The sequence below is a fragment of the Choloepus didactylus genome, chromosome 3 (assembly GCF_015220235.1).
Source record: "Choloepus didactylus isolate mChoDid1 chromosome 3, mChoDid1.pri, whole genome shotgun sequence".
Lineage (NCBI taxonomy): Eukaryota > Metazoa > Chordata > Mammalia > Pilosa > Megalonychidae > Choloepus > Choloepus didactylus.
In genome coordinates this window covers 191,277,166-191,296,854 of record NC_051309.1, presented here as the reverse complement: position 1 = coordinate 191,296,854, position 19,689 = coordinate 191,277,166, and the positions used below count along the sequence as shown (strand labels likewise).

Genomic DNA, 19,689 nt, shown 5'->3' with positions numbered 1-19,689 from the left:
GTTGGAAGTTAAGCAGTTATCTTAGGTTAGTTGTCTTTTTCTTACTCCCTTGTTATGGTCTCTTTGAAATGTTCTTTTATTGTATGTTTGTTTTCTTTTTAACTTTTTTTTCATACAGTTGATTTAAAAAAGAAGGGAAAGGTAAAAAAGAGAAGAAAAACAAGGAAAAAAAGATGTAGTGCCCCCTTGAGAAGCCTGTGGAGAATGCAGGGGTATTCGCCTACCCCACCTCCATGGTTGCTAACATGACCACAGACATAGGGGACTGGTGGTTTGATGGGTTAAGCCCTCTACCATAGGTTTTACCCTTGGGAAGACGGTTGCTGCAAAGGAGAGGCTAGGCCTCCCTATGGTTGTGCCTAAGAGCCTCCTCCCGAGTGCCTCTTTGTTGCTCAGATGTGGCCCTCTCTCTCTGGCTAAGCCAACTTGAAAGGTGAAATCACTGCCCTCCCCCCTACGTGGGACCAGACACCCAGGGGAGTGAATCTCCCTGGCAATGTGGAATATGACTCCCGGGGAGGAATGTAGACCTGGCATCGTGGGATGGAGAACATCTTCTTGACCAAAAGGGGGATGTGAAAGGAAATGAAATAAGCTTCAGTAGCAGAGAGATTCCAAAAGGAGCCGAGAGGTCACTATGGTGGGCACTCTTACGCACACTTTAGACAACCCTTTTTAGGTTCTGAAGAATTGGGGTAGCTAGTGGTGGATACCTGAAACTATCAAACTACAACCCAGAACCCATGAATCTCGAAGACAGTTGTATAAAAATGTAGCTTATGAGGGGTGACAATGGGATTGGGAAAGCCATAAGGACCACACTCCACTTTGTCTAGTTTATGGATGGATGAGTAGAAAAATAGGGGAAGGAAACAAACAGACAAAGGTACCCAGTGTTCTTTTTTACTTCAATTGCTTTTTTTCACTCTAATTATTATTCTTGTTATTTTTGTGTGTGTGCTAATGAAGGTGTCAGGGATTGATTTAGGTGATGAATGTACAACTATGTAATGGTACTGTGAACAATTGAAAGTACGATTTGTTTTGTATGACTGCGTGGTATGTGAATATATCTCAATAAAATGAAGATAAAAAAAAATGCTATCAAACAGCAGCACATGCTAAGGAGAAATCTTTCACGAAAGGGAAGAGTCAGTTGATGTGGCAAACTTCATTATTGCCTGATTTTAAGAAATTGCCAAAGGCACCCAACTTTCAGCAACTATCACCCTGATCAATCAGCAGCCATCAACAATGAGTCAAGGTTCAACAGCAAAAAGATTACAGCTTGCTGAAGGCTCAGATACAGATGATCACTGGCAACTTTTAGCAATAAAATACTTTGAAATTACAGTATGTACATTCTTTTTTTAGACATAATGCTGTTGCACACTTAATAGACTACAGTATAGTGTAAACATTACTTTTATATGCACTGGGAAACCAAAAAAAAATTGTGTGACATGTTTTGTTGTGATACTTGCTTTATTGTGGTGGTCTGGAACTGAACCCACAATATCTCCACAATGTGGCTGTAAGTGGATGATATTAAAGTTTACGTGCTTAAGTGGTTGATCATGACGTTAATAGTGAGGATTAATAAGTGCTGATAAAATGGTAAATTATAGCTATTTAAGAATATTACAGGCAAGTCACCAGAGAACCAGCAAACTATAAGGGAAAATTTTAGATTTTACATGAACTGTATATAAATAAAAGTACCTGAAGTCACTTATAGGTATTATTTATTATGTTTCTATTCTTTATTAAATACAATAATGAAATAGAAAAAAAAAAATTGATAGTGGTGATGAATGCATAACTATATGATGATACTGTGAACCACTGATTATACACTTTGGATGATTATCTGGTGTGTAGATATATCTCAATAAATTTGTATTAAAAAAACATTAAGTTCCGATTTCTCATCAGAAATCAGGGAGATAAGGCAGTGTGGGCAAAATATTTAAAGTACTGAAAGAGAGTGCTCAAACTCTTCCAAAAAATTGAAGAGGAGGAAACATTTCCAAACTCATTCTATAAGGCCAACATAACTCGAACAGCAAAGCCAGATAAAGATACCATAGGAAAAGGAAATTACAAATCAATAGCCCTTATAAAAACAAATGCAAAATTTTCAATAAAATACTAGCAAATTGAATCCAACAGCACATTAAAATGAATTATACACCAAGATCAGTAGGATTTATCCCAGGTATGCTAGGGTGGTACAACATAATAAAATCAATTAATGTAATATATAACACAAATAGAACAAAGAGAAAAAAAATCACACATCATCTCAATTAACAGAGAAAAGGTGTCCCACAAAATCCAGTACCCCTTCTTGAGAAAAACACTTAGAAAACTAGCAACAGCAGGAAACTTCATCAACGTAACAGATATATATGAAATACCAACAGCTTACATCATACTCAGTGGTGAAAGACTAAAAGTTTTCCCTCTAAAATCAGGAACAGAATAAGATATCCATTATCACCACTGTTAATCAACATTATACTAGATGTTCTAGTCAGGGCAATTAGGCAAGAAGAAGAAATAAAAGGCACCCATATTGAAAAAGAAGAGTAAAACTTTCCCTATTTGCAGGTGACATGATTCTACATATAAAAAATCCTGAAAACTCCACAACAGAGCTACCAGGGCTAACAAACAAATTTAGCTAAGTGGTGAGGTATAAGATGGACACTCATATATCAGCAGTGTTCCTACACACTAGTAAAGAACAATCTGAAGAGGAATTCAAGAAAAATTCCATTTATAATAGAGACTAAGAGAATCACATATATAGGAATAAATTTAACCAAGGATATCAAGAACTTAAACATGGCAAACTACAAAACCTTTCTGAAAGAATCAAAGAAGACCTAAATAATGGAAGGACAGTCCATGCTCATTGGATTGGAAGACTAAATACTGTTAAGAGGTCAATTCTACCCAATGCAATCTATATATTAAACACAATCCCAATCAAAATTCCAACATCCTTCTTTGCTGAAAAATTAAAAACTTTAGTACATCAAAGGAAAAAGACCACCTACAAAATGGGAGAAAATATTTAGAAACCACTTATCCAATAGAGTTTAATATCTAGAATGAAATCCTACAACTCAACAACAAAGACAACGCACTAAAAAATGGGCAGAAGGTTTAAACAGACATTTCTTCAAAGACATACAAATACCCACAAGCACATAAAAAGATACCCAACAGCATTAAACATCAGGGAAATGAAAATCAAAACCACAATGAGATACCACTTCACACCCATGGCTATACTAAAAAAAAAAAAGGAAAAAAAAAAAAGAAACAAGTGTTGGAGCGGATATGGAGTAAAAGACAGTGCAGCTGCTGTTGAATGAGTTTAGCAATGCCACAGAAAGTAAAGTAAAACCACCTGACCCAGAAATTCCACTTCTACTCACATACCAAAAAAACTGAAAGCAGGGTCTCAAACAGATATTTTCACTTCTATGTTCACAGAGGTATTAAACACAATTGCCAAGAGACTGGAGCAACCCAAGTGTTCATCAACTTATGAATGAATTGAAAAAACAAATATACATACAATGGAATATTATTCAGCTGTAAAAAGGAATGAAATTCTGACACCACGTGACAACAAGGATATAAACTTTGAAGACATCATGTTGGGTGAAATAATCCAGACACAAAAGGACAAATATTATGATCTCACTGATATGAAATAATTAGAATAAGCAAATTCACATTCAGAAAAAATACAATACAGGTTACCAGGGATTGGGGCAGAGGGAGGGAATAGGGAATTAAGTTTAACTGGTGCCGAGTTTTTGTTTGGGGTGATGGAAAAGTTTTGGTAACAGATGATGGTGATGATAGCACAGCACTGTGAATGCAATTAACTCCACCGTATTATATACTAGAATGTGATTAAAAGTGGAAATTTTAGGTTGTTTATATGTTACTGGAGTAAAATTTTACTGGATTAAAATTTAAAAAAAAACAAAACCATAGGACTGTACAACAAAAACAGTGAACCCAATGTAAACCGTGGACTACACTGGACTAATAATATCTTTATAATAATATTGTTCCATCAATTGTAACGAAGGTATCACACTAATGCAAAGTGTTAATAATAGGGAAAAATGCATGAGAGAGGGTATATGGGAACTCCGTATTTTCTGTGTAATTCTTCCATAAACCTACAACTTCTCTAGTAATTTTTTTAATCCATTATATTTACCCATAGAAAATCCTTAATACCTACATACTATATAATATATAGAAAAAATATATAAGAATGTTCACAATAATAGTCACATCCCGCTGGAATACACGAGGGCGCTTGGTCAGATAAAGATGGTGAGCATAAGCAAAGTGTCACAGATGGCTAGCTATGCAAGAAAAATCCATGCTCCCCACCCATAACATAGCTGTTGATGAGAAGTGACTGCCCAACTCAAGACTATATTTCCCAGATGCTCCTTGCATTTATGCGGTGCCACACAATTTGTTCTCAGTCTTAGAATATGAATTGGGGATGTGTGACATTTCTGGGCCAAGCTAATTAGGGAGGTGAGCCTTTTCCACTCTCCTCAGCTTGAAGTAGAGGAGTGTAGGATGGCACAGCTACCTGTGGGTGGCAGAGTAACAGAATGAAAGGCACCCAGGTCCTTCAGCCACATCATGTGGACAGGTGCCTGCATATCTACATTGGTTCCTCGCATAAGCAAGTAAAAAAAGAAACTTATTTTCTTAAGCTACTGAAATTCTGATGTTATCTATTGCAGCAATTTGTGTTATTTTGACTAATACAAAGAGTATTTAATTGGGCTCTCAAAGTTTGATCTGAGAGCAACAGTTGGGTAGCAATTAGACTGTCTTAATACAAAGGCATTTGCAAAGTTCTAACAAAATGTGAACAGAATTCACCCAATTTTGATTATTAGTAGTTCCTGGTTGTCTCTGCATGCCCACATTACAACAGTTAGTGGATTGTTAAAGCACCAGCAGAGACGGCAGCAGTAGACCAAGCCCCAGGCTTGGATAAATCTGGGAGATGCCCACACAACCTTTGGGAAGACATTTAACAGGATCCAATTTCTTCTATGTTCAAGATGATTTTATTTCAGATCCGTCAGAGCAAGTTAGAATCCTCCTCTTCCCCATTCACAGTCATTAGATTCTTTACCCCTTTGCACTCCTTCATTTACCAAGTTATAGCCATCTCAATCCCCTAACAAGCAAGGGGGTGGGGCTGAGGGGCAATGAAGTGGCAGTCTTTAGAAGAAAGGAGCAAAGGCTCCCTTTGTCTCAAATATATACTACTAATCAGATCATTTACTTTTTCAACTTGCACATGCCCATTTTCAAATATACTCAAGATATTCAAGTGGATTATGTATAAATTGAACACATGGAAGGGAAATTCCCCTTTGCTATTCTCAAGTGGGAAAGGCCCAGCTGAGAGCTACTTCTAGGCTGAGGTTTGCTGGGAAATACTGAAGTGGAATGTTTTCTTCCTGCAGGGATGACCCATTAATCAGGTAATGGTTTAATGAATTCAGAATTCTTGCTTTGACACTTTACTTGGAGACAGAGAAAAGGACAAAGGAATGCAAGGCAAAATATCTAAGGACTAAAGACAAAGTTCTGAAATAGCGGGTTTCCCAGTTTGGGAGAAAAAAATAAAAGCAAAATACAGTTGCCCCCTTATATCATCCCAGATAGAATAAATTTAGATTAAAAAAGCTTTACCCTTGAAACTTACTGTTTTTCTATTTTCTTTTTTTTTTTTTTTTTTTAGTTTTCTGTTGTTTCTGTAGTTTAAAGAATTCACAGGTAAGCACATCTTCTCAGGAAGTATATCTTTTTTGACATAAATGAGGAAAAGCAGAATTTCCATAACACAGTAAGTTCAGTGCTATCCAACAAGTCAAAAGTATAGTACCAGTAAGTCAAACCAGCTAACATGCCCAAGAGGCTGGTAGAGGCTCAGCAACACACCACTTTCAAGAGGAGTCACCTATTTATTTCTGACCCATTCCCAAATGAACAGATTAACAAGTATCTTGAAATCTATAATATTAGGTCTATTTTATGGTTGTAGTGTTTAGGGTGAAGGAATCTACATATCAGTCTTGTCAACTAGCCACCTATCACATGGATCTCTTATTTTCAAAAGCCTAGAGAACATAGATCCTAGACAAGTGGAATAAGAGCAGCATTTGCCATGACTGGGCAGACCCAATTCAGCTAGAAAGCAAAGAGGAAGAACATTCATCTGATGTTACCAGGAACTAAAGAGGCAGCACTTACTTAACAAAGGAGAAAAGTGTTAATTACAAACAGTCCCCATGGTTTGGTCACATTAGAAACACAACTTCATTCTTCAACATTTATTGGGTGCCTATTACATGCAAGTTCTATGCTAGGCACTGAGGAAGATGCAAAGATAAATCCAACAGACTGCCCTCAAACAGCTTACAGTCTAGTATAAGAGCATACAGTCTCTGGGGAAGCTATTTTAGGTGTAACTAACCTCCCTTCACCTACCCAACACCTCCCTCCACCCCCAAAAGAAAGAAGAAAAAATATTCTGAGGAAGTTTACTAGACTTAGTTTCTTCCATTTACTTTTAGTTCAGCAGCTCCACACAAAAAGCGTAAATCTCAGTCTTAAAATGCAAACTTTCACTCATAAACAAAATTTTCATTAGAAAAAATGCCGAATATTTATTGCAATTAAGAACATCAAACATATCTTCAATATTTTCATGAATTTTTCTTCATGATTCTGTATTTGTAAAGTAAACAATTTCCCAAATTGCATTAAAAACATGCAACAATTTTTTGAAATAGATCTCTTAACCACTGGCAGTCACATATAATGTACATATAGGATCTCTGCTAAAGTAAGAAAAGCTTTTGAAACAGATGGATGTTTGTTTACTACCAAAGCTCAGAGATTATGTTTTCCCCCATAAACCCATTTCATGTCAATGTCAAAAAAAATTCTGCCATTCAAAAATGTTAAATAAAATAACAGCTCTGTTAAACAATGTCAAAGTTCCAAAACTTTAGGTCTCTAAACTTTGACAGAAGACAACAGTGAAAAATGCTCATTAGAACCTTTAAGCCCACCTCAGTGCTACTAAGAAGCTGGCCATATCCACCAAAAATCTGTAATTACAGGAAAGCAAATTCTAAACAACTCACGTTCCTATCACTTTCTAGGAAATTTCTGAAGTTGACTGTTTTTTTCCTTAAGCATAAAGAAACCAAATTTAATCAACAGGGGAATAAAAAACACTGATATAGCTGCTTATCTATGTTAAACTGCTAGAGAAAAGGGTTATTTGAATACATTTAAAATTCATTCATTTTGAAGTGCAACTACTTTAGATTAGTGTCCTGCAATCCTTATTCTCTTTTTCCAGAATCATCTGTAGGTTCAGACAATTCTAATCATACTTAGGTGTTTACAACTCTGAAGCCTTGTTTCCTTGTGGAGACTTTATGAGACTTCTTTAAAACATTGCTATTAAGATAGATGATATGGTTACTAAACTAAACACAAGTCAATTTTTAAAAATGTATAATTATGGCAAACTAATAAAGCTATGCACACCCAAAATGAGTTCCTGAGATGCAGCTTTATTCCCATGTTGGAGCATTCTTATCCTGAGCAGTTTCTCTTAGCTAAATTTAAAAAAAAAAAAAAAAAAAAAAAGTGATTTCCCCACTGTGCTAGTTGGGCTTCTTTACTCTTCCTCATAAGAGTCCATAAGAATGTTTTTTTCAAATAAACAAGATAAATTGTAACTTAAGTAAATTTCAACACTCATATCTACCAAACTAACAGATCCACACATCATAGAGGTATAATGAACTATTAAGCCATTATCCAGGTCTGATTTACACTGCAGGCTTATTGTACATGCCTTTCTTACTGAGAACATAACCAATCTCTAAGCTTTGATGTCCACAGATTTTAAGTTTCCATATCTAATATCTGCACTAACTAAAGGTAAATTTTCTTGATGTATCATCTAACTGAAAGATCAGTATAAGTTATGTGTTAGTCTTTCAATCATCTTCCTATCTTCACATTAATAAGGTGCTTTTCTGTTCAATTTCTTTGCTGAACAGATACAACAAATTTTACAGAACTGTGTGATAACCATTTAAGTTATCTAGTCCAACTCAGTCATTTTACAGATAAAGAAACCCAAATGCGGAAAGGTTTAATGAAAAAGCTGGGAGGCAAACCCAGACTAACATTCATGATAATATACCACTGACTTTTCCACTGGCTTGAAAAGGTCATACACACAACACAATCTTTTACATGAACTACATGACTACATACAACTGCTGTTAAAATTAATGTTGTAATTAAATGTCGATGTATTTAAGATGAGGTAAATAAAACAAAATGTTAGCTATTAAACTGTTCTAACATAGTAGCCCTTTTTGGTTACTGCTGATTGTGTAACTACAGTGTTTGGTCTTGCATTTAAGGTTAACTGATTTGCAGTTGCTACCTTTGAGGATGCTTATCTGCCTACTGCAGAAAAAATTATGCTAACCAGGATCATATATTTAATCATGAATTATTATGTATTTAATCTCTAAATTATTTACTTTTAGATACATGTAGATTTTCTTACGCTTTCAATGTAAGTAAAATGAACTTATGCAGAGAATGAGATATTACCTCTATGTAAGTTGTTGGCAGCTTGACAATTAGTCACTTCCATACAGGATGAGAAACCTCTTCAAGGAGTGGCAGAAAAGTGTGTCCAGGGTAACAAAAAATAATAATGAAAATTATAAATGAAATCTGATTAGTCTATAATCTGAGGTATAGAAGAGAAGATAAGTTTAAAAAGTCAAAAGATATGAGTTCAAGTTTTATCTCCATTCCTGGCTAGCTCTACAACCTTGAGCAATTCACTAAACTTTTGGGTTTCAGCTTCTTCATCTGCAAATAGTGATAGTAACACTTGCACTACTTACCTCATTAGATTACTGAGGATCACATACAATAAAATAAATGAGAGTGCTTTGTAAATGGAAAAGCACAACACAAATACTGGTTACTATTAATACCCCAATAATTATTAAAATGTGAACCTACAGAAAGTTTTAAATAATTACCACTCCATGGCAACAGGCATGCTCACTAGAACAAACTTGACTCATGCGAACATTTTCAATTTTCAACGGCAATGTTAAAAAATTATACAGATATAACACAAAGGAATGTTTTAAGAGAAAGAACTGAAAGACAAACAATTGGTTGACTTAAGAGAATTAAAAATGAGTTTAAATGACTTACAGCACATAAAGAGGTATTCACTCTTTAAGTGAAGAATGTTGCTAGTATCAGTATGAAAAAGAATTATGGGCATTTCTAAGAGTAATGGAACAAAATTCTGTCACTTTTGGCTATTTTCAAAACAGGCTTTTAACAAATAACCTTAGTAATTTTTCCAGTAGTCAGATATACCCCAAAAGTGACAGAAGAGAATGTTTACTTTTAAATCACATCCAATCTAAACTTGCATGAATGGAAGGCATAAAATACAGAGTTCTTATGACTCTACAGGCACCTGAAAGTTTTAACTACCCTTCATGCTCACTTTATATTCTATAAAGAACAATGGAAATACAGGGAATACATCAAATATATATTTTTTACAAATCCTTATTATTATAAAGTTGTCTTATTCTATAATACTCCACTTTGGTGGCCTTCCTTTTTTGTTTTGTTTGTAAATTTAAGTTTAAATAGCTCATTAACCTTTCCCTTCAAATGCGCCTTTTGATGTAAGTTCTTATACCAAAAAAACTTCAAAAGCATAATAAAGTAACAACCAAAAGCAAATGAAAATGCAAGGGAAGAGATAAATGAGATACAATTCATTGAGTATAAAAATATGTTGCTTCAAATTCAGAATAATTTAATAGCTCTTCGTTATTTCATATGTATCTGGAAATGGGACAGATACATGTCCTGATCCTGTCACAAGAGGTAGAATTCCAGCATTTGGTACAACGTTCCAAGATAGAGTTAAGGTGACATTCCTGTTTCCCCTGTAAAAAGAGGTAATAAACAGAAGTCAGCAGAAACATTTGTAATTAAATAAAAACATTTTAATGCTAGCAATGAGATAGCGAATACTTTATAACCAGCTATTCCTAATAGGAATCTCATCTGCAAATGAAACTACTTTCTCATGTAATTAGAAATCTAAGAACAAGCAGATATCCCATAATGACCTACCTAAACTCACAATTATTAGAACTATTAGCAAAAAGCTTAAATGAGTAAAACACAGAAAATGTAAAAAGAGACTTGAGCTAAGAATCAAAAGACGAAAATGTGAAACTTAATCCTTTTGTTACCTAGATGGGCAAACTTGAACAAATCACAATCTCTCATTCTTTCAAATTTCTCTCAAATTGCAAAAACAGAGGTTTGATCAAGATGGCTCTCATGGGATGTAAGAGCTAAAAATGACCTGAGAGATAAATCATTCTAATTCTCTCATTTTGAATAAGAGGCAACCGAGGTTCAGAAAAGCTGAGCTAAGAAAACCAATATTAGAACCTCAGTATCAACTCCAAGGCCAATGAGCTACTTCCTCGTTATGGTTTCCCAGCCAAGTTCCTCCTAAATTCAGAAAAGAGCCCTTTATTTTGACAAGCACAGCCCTACTCCCATATGGGCAATCCTATGCTCCCCATACACTGAAGAGCAGAAGCTAAAGCTTTTATTAGTTTGACTACTACATTTCACATATTGCAAGAGACCTGAGCATTTATCTTAGATCCTACTTTGTGTAGCAGTCTTTCGAGCCAATCTTCCAGTTCAGATCTGTTATGAATCTTTTCTTCTCTCAAAATCTTCTTTTTATCCTCTAATAATTTTCTTTAAACTAAAAAATACATTGCATACTTTTCTCCCCCTCCACATCTCATTAAACGTAAAAAATGATGTAAAGAATCACTTACTTGAGACCATTTCCATCATCAAAGAAAAAATATTTTGTTTTCATATCTTTCAACAGCAGCTTCGGATTATCACCTCTCAGAACAATCTTGTCCCAAAGGACAACTTGGTTCAGAGCCTACAAAGAAATGAAAATTAATTAGATAACTCATCAGAAGTAGCATCTTATCACTTCAAATTAAAAGTCCTAGCAAGCATATAGTTGACTTCTTAGGGCTTCATAGCTTAACAAAAGCTTTTAGACCTATATGCTCTCGAAGTGAAGCCCTTGGAGAAACACAAGGATTAAAATCCCTGAGAGGTAAAGTATTCTTTTAATTCACTTTTCCCTGTAAAATTTCTGAGCCCTTCCAGCTCAGTGCTGACCCTAGAAAGTACCGGGAAAAAAAAGAGAACTAACTAATCCCTGTTCCATCACATTGTTAATATGCATCACTGTTGTCAGATTAGACCACGAAAATTCATGAATCTCTAAGGATTTAAAATTATAAAGGAATCACTAAGAAATGAATCCTTGTGAACATCTTTATCCCCTTTACATAAAATACAAAGGCACATCATTGTTTTAGTGTGGCAGAATTCTAGAGGTCTGACAATTCTTGTAAACCACTGTGCTGACATATTATATATGCGTTCCATTTATATTTTTTTAAAAAGACTACTCCTACTTATTTAATATTAAAGGAAAATTAGGGGCATGAAATGGAGAGAAAACACATTTTTAATCTATACTAAATTCCAAGAAATTTGTTCTTATTAGTTGGTGAGGCCAATTGCTCAGTGTACGGTTGACTGCATTAACTAAAAAGAAATATGGAACAGTTATTTCTAAAGGAGGGCTCAAGCCTATTCCTTAAAGCTTCTTTCTAACATTAAACAGAAACATCAAGATGGAAGAACACATAATCAAAGATAAGCCAAAACGAAATGACTTTTTATGAAGACTTTTATGTAGACCTATTCATTCACTAATGTGAAATTTCAGACTGCATTAACTTATTACTCATGCTGGAATAAACTAGAATTATGTATATAATTTAGATATGCCCACCACAAAGAAAGTGACAAATTTATCTGGATAATTTTTGAGACTTGTAGAATATATGTGTTACAGTTGTTACTTTTATCTTCAAGAATAGCCTTAGCTGCCTGTAAAGTTTTAACATTTTATTGATTCTCAAGGACAAAGATCAAAACTTATCATTACAGTACTACTAGTACCTAACAAAATACCTGATGCAAAATACATGCTCAAAATAAATGTATAATGAATTTAAGTGATAAAAATTCCAGCTAATGAATTAAACCATTAAATAGACAAAATTGATTAATTTGTTATCTCTTGAAAATGAATACAGTTCAAATAAAATGCAGAAAGTAGTCCCAACTTTAACTACAAACTACCTCCAGGCTACAGTAACGACAAACATAAAGGTGACTCAGGTAAAATCAACATTTAAGCACATTTTAATGCCATAGATTTTACTTTCATCTTTTGATTCACCGATGAGAACTATTCATATTATACTTTTAGTATCAATTAAGCATTTAGAATTTTAGTAATAAGGGTGTGGTATCACGTAAAGAGTAAAATACTATGTTTATGCTTCTTAAATATGTTTTAAAAAGTACTTTTATATTTGCCTCAAAGCCTTCCTAAGTTAGGCAAATTAGGTCACTTCATTTGTGTTAATTGTTTAATTTCTAGAGTATCTACATTCTAGAAAGTTATCTAAAATAAAATTATGATTTTCAGTATTTCCTATCCCAGTTCTAAGAAAGCAATTAATAACTCCATGGTGGAAAGCATCAATAAACACAAGACAATTAAATAATAAATAAAGAGGTAGGACCTAAAATTCCTATTTTAGTCATATTTGTATAAATAGCTCAACCACTACCCTATCTAAAACAAAAGCTCTAAATCAGACTGGACTAATAGCTTTTAATCATAAACTCAGAAGTTTTAATAGTGTTTTAATAGGTTTTTATCTAATATTTTAATAGTTTTTAATTACAAAACATAGTTCCAATCATAAAATATAACTTACAATTTTACAATACTGTAAATACTCAAATTGGCAAATCCCATACAACCTCATCACAAAGGAAAACATTTCTCAATAGACATTAATTAACTGTAGATATATGGCTTAATAGGACTACAAAAACCAGCTAACTCCATGTATTAAAATATACATAAATAGAAGTAGCATTGAGAAGGAATTTAAAAATATAAATAGTATTCAGAAAGAATTTAAAATAATCTCAAGAGATGATTCAAAACATAGTAACCTTTATAGGCTTTTGATTAAATATCTGGGTAATGAGTTCTAAACACAAGTCATATACTGCTCTAATCCTAGCTGTGGAGAAAGACTATTTTAGCATACAGTGTCCTATAGCTGAGCAGCAATACTACCCCCCATTTCCTAAGCAACTATGATGTTCAGCAACATCCTTTCTAATCTTACCATTGGAAGTGGTCTCTGAGGTTCGTCATTTTTTTTATCTTAATTTTTATTCTAGTAACATATACATGACCCAAAATTTCCTCTTTTAATATAATTCTGTACTGTTAATTACTCTCCCAATAATGTGTTACCGTCACCACCATCCAATTCCAGAACTTTACCATCAACTTAAATAGAAATTCTGAACAAATGAATCATCAGCTCCCCATTCTCTACCCCCATTCTATCCCTGGTTACCTGTATCCTAGATCCTAACTCTATGAGTTTGCATATAATAGAGATCATGCAATATTTGTCCCTTGGTGTCTGGCTTATTTCATTCAGCATGTCTTCAAGTTCATTCATGTTGTTGCATGTATCAGAATTTCATTCCTTTTTACAGCTGAATAATATTACATTGTATGTGTAGATCACATTTTGTTTATCAGTTAAACGGCTGATGGACATTTGGGTTGCTTCCTTCTTTTAGCAATTGTGAATAATGCCACTATGAACATCAGTGTGCAAATATCTTTTTCAGTCCCTCCTTTCAATTCGTGTGGGTATATGCTTAGTAGAGGGATTGCCAAGTCATATAATACTTCTATACTTAGCTTCCTGAGGAACTTCCAAACTGTCTTCCACAGCAGCTGCACCATTTTACATTGCCACCAGCAATGAATGAGTGTTCCTATTTCTCCACATTTTCTCCAACACTTGTAATTTTCCTGTTTTTTTTTTAATAGTAGCCATTCTAGTGGGTGTGAAATGGTATCTCCGTGTGACTCCGATTTACATTTCCCTAATAGCTAGTGATGTTGAACATCTTTTCATGTGTTTTTTGGCCATTTGTATATCCTCTTTGGGGAAAAGCCTGTTAAGTCTTTTGCCAATTTTTTAATTGAGTTGTTTGTCTTTTTACTGCTGAGGTTTCCGAGGATTTTTGAACATAAATTATTTTAAGAACAAGCTTCAAAATATTTGTCTTTATTTATAAATTACATAATGTTATATATTTATGTATCTAAGTATAATCATTAGTTAATATCATCAATGACAGTGAATATAAATTTGTATTTCAAATAGTCTTCTTGACTAATGTTGAATTTTCTCAGCCAACTTATTATATTTTTTTAGGTTGTCTTTTTGTTTTCCTAATCCTTTAATATGGCTGAACAGTTTGTAAGAGGAACAGAAGTGTCAGTTCTGCCATTTTCCTGTTGTGTGCACGTGCTTGAACTATTAGCTTTACCTTCAATCAGTAATTTCCTTGCAGGAATCTTCTGATGCCATCTCTCTGAAGAATAGCTTATTTAAAACTAGACCATATATTTCACTTAATACTGCAATACTTTGCAAAATGTTGCAAGTGAAGAAATGAATAAAGGTAAATAGATGATCAGTCTCTAGGCTTACAGAACTTCCCTTCTTCTCTAGAATATTTATATGTTGTAGGAGACATGTGAACATCTGTCATAGGGAATGAGCCCAAGCATTAATGTCAGTCTACAGAGCAAGTAATAATAAAGTTTAACTTTTTTCCCCTTTTATTTTAAACTGAAAAATCTATATACGAAAGTCTTAAGGTTTTTTCCTTATATGCCTATGGATTACCTTGCATGCACTCTATTCTGGAGGCCACAGTACTAGAGAACTACAGAACAGGTGGAAAAAAGAGAGAGACTACAAAAAGGAGATACTTTTCTTATTAGAGCAACTTCTCCATCGGCTGGTGATTTTCACCAGGCTTCTCAGACCCGATATTTTGAGTATAAAAAATTTACATTCTTTCATAAAGAATAAGGTTTTAAATAGCTACTAAAACACTTATAAACATGTATACTTACATTAGTTTTTGTTGAATATTCTGCTGATAAATAAAGAAACAACTGCTTAACATTCCAATCAAATATATCCTCTAGATGTAAACAAATTAAGGAACATATAAATCATAAAGCTGCAAACAACAACTTTAAACAGATCTTAGTTATCCTTGGGTTAGTTATCTATAGCAATACTAATACTAAAATAGAAAAAGGCGAGGCGGCCCCAAAACATACTAAGCTGCTTGTTGTATGTTAAGGGGAATAAACTAATTTAATAAAAATCTATAGAAGAAAATATATTGTAAGATACAAGCCATTCCAAATCCAAACAAGTATCAGCTTGAGATTATCAATATCCTCCTCTGCTCCTTCATGTGTTACTAGCTGAAATTCTTAGCATAAGAAAATGACAAAGAAAGCCAAAATTATATTTCCTGCAATATCAACTCTCTGAGTCTAAGAGAACTTAATATTTAAAACATGGGATTCCTCCTGGAGATTGATCATGACAATTTAAATTTACCAATATGCAAACCTAATCAAGACCTAAGTAATTAAACCAAGCATAATAAATTCTACATGCTGTTCTTGGTCACAAAAACATAGTTCAAAACGTTTCAATACATGAAGCGCTTTGCTAAGAACATTTAATTTCCCTGGGTGAAAAAAATCTCACCAGAATTAACTAGAAGAATGGTGCCAGTACTGGGAAATGAACTGAGTTAATGTTTGGCTTTTTAGCTTACATACAAATTGCTGTCATTTTATTATATGCATTTACTTACTGATAGCAACATTACAACCAACTTTTGGATAGCTGTAGGCACTAAGAATCACTGGTTTCAAATTTAGATGTGTAGACAGCTCTCTACAAGCATAGCTACAATTTCAAGTATAAGCAGTACCATTAAGATCTAAATAAACTATGAATGATGAGATTGAAAACATATATAAATACAGTAGACGAGATATCAGAAATTTCACAGTTCTCCAGGCATACAAAGTTACTATTTTCACACTAGATCCAAATTCCCTCTTACCTAGAGTAAGCTAAAAAAAAAAATGTTACATGACTTTTCTGATGGTACACTGTATTTCCTGAAAAACTGCTGATGGAACCAACTCCTAGTCTACTTCTAAATCCAGTAATTTATTTCTAAAAAATCAAGTTGAAGGTATCTCCATGGTAGCAGGGAGGTACATTGGGTAAACTCCTGGTACATGATCTGCTTCAAATGTTCAGACCTGATCCAGTCTCCTTAATGTATTTTGATACTGGGGTCTTAAAAAGGCAGGTGAGATCAGGCTAGAAGTAGAGATGGATACTGGCAAAACACTAATATAAGACCCTAACTGAAGATTAAAGTGGACAAAATGATCAGTTGTCAAAAGGCAGAAACTCATGATAAAGAAAAAATATTTAAATCATCCCTGTTTTGTAGTAATTATTTTAACTGCAAACATTTACCTGACCCATATTATACAAGTCCTTATAAAAAGAACTATAATAGCAAACTGCTACTATGGTTTGCCAATAATCATTTTGATAATGGCCTTCTGAAGCACAACAGAAGTAATTCACCTCTTTAACATATGTTTCTCTCTGCTACCATAAATAAGGATATGTTCATTGGAGGGTACATGAAATATTCTTTCTAGCAAGGCTGAACACTGGTACCAGTTTTCCATCTCTAATCCAAATGATCTAATTTTTTTTTTTCCTAAAACCCAAGTTCAAACTCTCGTAGTTCTGGACCTATTAATGTTTCTTCGAAAAGTGTAAATACTAACACATGAATCTATAAAGAAGGTATGAATGAAGAAACAGTAACATTATTTTACTGATAAAAACATAGGCACAGAAATATTCAAGGCTTGGTAGATTCAGTGGAATAGTCACACTCACTGTCCCCCAAATCACTAAACAACGGTCTCATTATAAAACTAGAGAAATGACAATGAAATATTTTCTTAAAGGATATCAACAGTTATATCAAATGTAATGAATCCCAGATCACTTCTTTCTCTAGGTCCAGTGAAGTCTTCTACATTTTTTCTAGAAGGAAAGATAAAAGTTTTACTACCTTTCAATTTAACAGAAAAATTTCACATCCCATAATTTCTTAAAGTGAAAGACAATATCTATTCGTGTGCACAAACAGCAATCCTATGAAGAAACACATAAAATCAAAGAAGCCTGTAAGAGTGAAAACAGGGTAAATATTCTAATCCAATATAAAAATAGGTGTTCAGCTATTTTCATACACTTTAAGAGAATCCCTTAAAAGAAAACCCGAGGGAGATAAAAACTGCTTTAAAAAAATAAAAATAAAAATAAAAATAAAAATAAAAATACTTGATGTAAAGCAATTTGGTTGGATGGGTATAAGAAAGTTCCATATGAAATCAAGGTGGTGTGGAAAACTAAAATAAAATGATTAACAACTGCTATATTTCAAGTACTTACTATGTGTCCGGCCCACTAAGAATTTTTCACAATTATCTCAAATAATCTTCATAACAAGCCTATGAGTTAGGTAGTACTTACATTTTAAACAAAATGAAATTAAGGACCAAAATGGTAAGAAACTTGCTCAAAATAACTATAGTTAACATTTGTTGAGTGTTCACTATGAGCCAAGCTCTTTTCTAAGTCCTCACAGAGCTGATGACAGTGTTGCTTTCCACCCTGGGAACAGCATCTAACGAACATCAATATAGGAAAAGAAGGGGAGGGTAGTTTTAAGATAATTGGCTTACTGATAATTCTGACAAAGAAATAAAGCAAGCCAAGGTTGAACGGGAGAGAACTTGTTAGAAGGTGAAACAGAAAAGAAGGAATGAGAAGCAGGAAAAAAAAAAAAAAAGCTATGTATCAAAGAAAAAAGCTGAAGAAAAAATTATCAAAAATTAAAAATAGGCAATAGCGAAATGACACTGTCATTACGAAATTCTGTTTTTTTGGCATTTTCACAAATTTATTCAAACCCTTGGGGGGGAAAAAACCCTCTATCGCTAAGATGTGTAATTCTCTCGGTGCATCTTAATAGCATCTCTTGCCAACTTCAAAGCAGCTCCGAGTATTTACAGCCTTTTGAAAGTAGAAAGACAAAAACTGTAATGGAAATGTCAAACAGGGCAAACTCTGGTTACTAATGACACAAAAGCAATTCCTTTCTTTAGCCTCAAACATTAAAACAGCTGCTGAGAAAACCCACCGCTGTCTAACGCAGACAGAGGGAGCAGCACCTACGCGGGCCTCGTGTGCGGACCCCCGACCAGCCCGGGCGCGGCGGCGGCAGCGCCGGCTTTGCTGTTGTGTTGCTCCCTCATTGGCTAGGCGTGGGCGGAGGGAAGTGAGGAACAAGAAGGAAGCGGAGGCAGTGACCTGAGTAACACTCTAAATTAACATTTAAGAGCAAGCCCGGGAATTTACGGTGAAGGAGTAAGCTCTCAGAGTTCCGAGGTCAAAAGCCGCGAGGTCCACCCCGGACGTCTGAGCTCCCGGCGGATGGCCGCTAAGGACGGAGGACACCGGGGCGGCGCGGACGCTCTGCCCCGCGGCCCCGGCACACCGGCCCGCCCTCGGCGCCCACCCCGGCCGGGTCAAGGTGCCCCTCCTCACTGGCCGGGCCTCGGCAGCACTCACAGCATGATCCGCGAGACGTGCAGCCGCACTGGGACGCTCCTATCTTTGAAGGCGGTGGTGATGAAGCAGCCGAAGGTGAGCGCCGCCATCACGCTCAACGAGAAAGCGAACAGTGAGTTCGCCCGTGACAGCACCGTGTTCATCGCGACCGTCTCCCGCGAGCCCTGTTTCAACTCGCACACCCCGGTTCCTGATCCGACTCGGACCCGGCTCCCGGCAATCCGTGCCCGCCGGCGGTGCGCGCGGTCCGAGAGCGCGCGCCGCCGCGGCCCCGCCTCCTTTTCGCTCCTCCGTCGTGAGCGCGCGCGCACCCGCCTCACGGGACACACCCACCTGGCGGGCGGGACAGCGTTAAAATGGAGAAACCAAGCTGCTGTCCCGCCTCTTCTTCCGCGGCCTCTCGCCACCGCCAATCAGCGATGAGCAACGGAGGGGCGGGGTCGGTCACGGAAGACCCGCCTCCTCCGGTCCTCGCTTACCCTCCACCCGCCCCTTGCCTCAGAGAAAAGAGTATTGGTCGCCCACGCCCTTGGTTGTCCTGTCAGGTGGTCTGAAATTGCGGCTTCCTGGTTATGTTCCATTAATCTCCAATTAAAACCGGCAGGAGAGCAAAGTAGTTTAGAGTCTGCCTCGATATGTTGTATGTGGAGGCATTACTTTACAAAACCGCATCTTTCCCTTTGTGAAACCTGGTTAAACTTACGACTTAATTTTTTGGGGGCATGGGGGTGTG

General features: G+C 35.6%; 1 protein-coding gene across 1 annotated transcript; it reads right to left on the bottom strand.

Annotated features, from left to right (window-relative positions):
* Positions 1 to 5,756: 5,756 nt before the first annotated feature.
* Positions 5,757 to 19,228, bottom strand: SPCS3 (signal peptidase complex subunit 3). The gene is made up of 6 exons (XM_037831050.1): positions 18,957 to 19,228; positions 17,290 to 17,363; positions 15,329 to 15,405; positions 11,031 to 11,146; positions 8,728 to 10,109; positions 5,757 to 7,709 (listed from the first exon to the last, which is right to left on the bottom strand). Exons 1-5 carry the CDS (start codon positions 19,097 to 19,099, stop codon positions 9,977 to 9,979), a joined length of 543 nt encoding a protein of 180 aa, XP_037686978.1. The 5' UTR covers positions 19,100 to 19,228; the 3' UTR covers positions 5,757 to 7,709; positions 8,728 to 9,976.
* Positions 19,229 to 19,689: the final 461 nt, after the last annotated feature.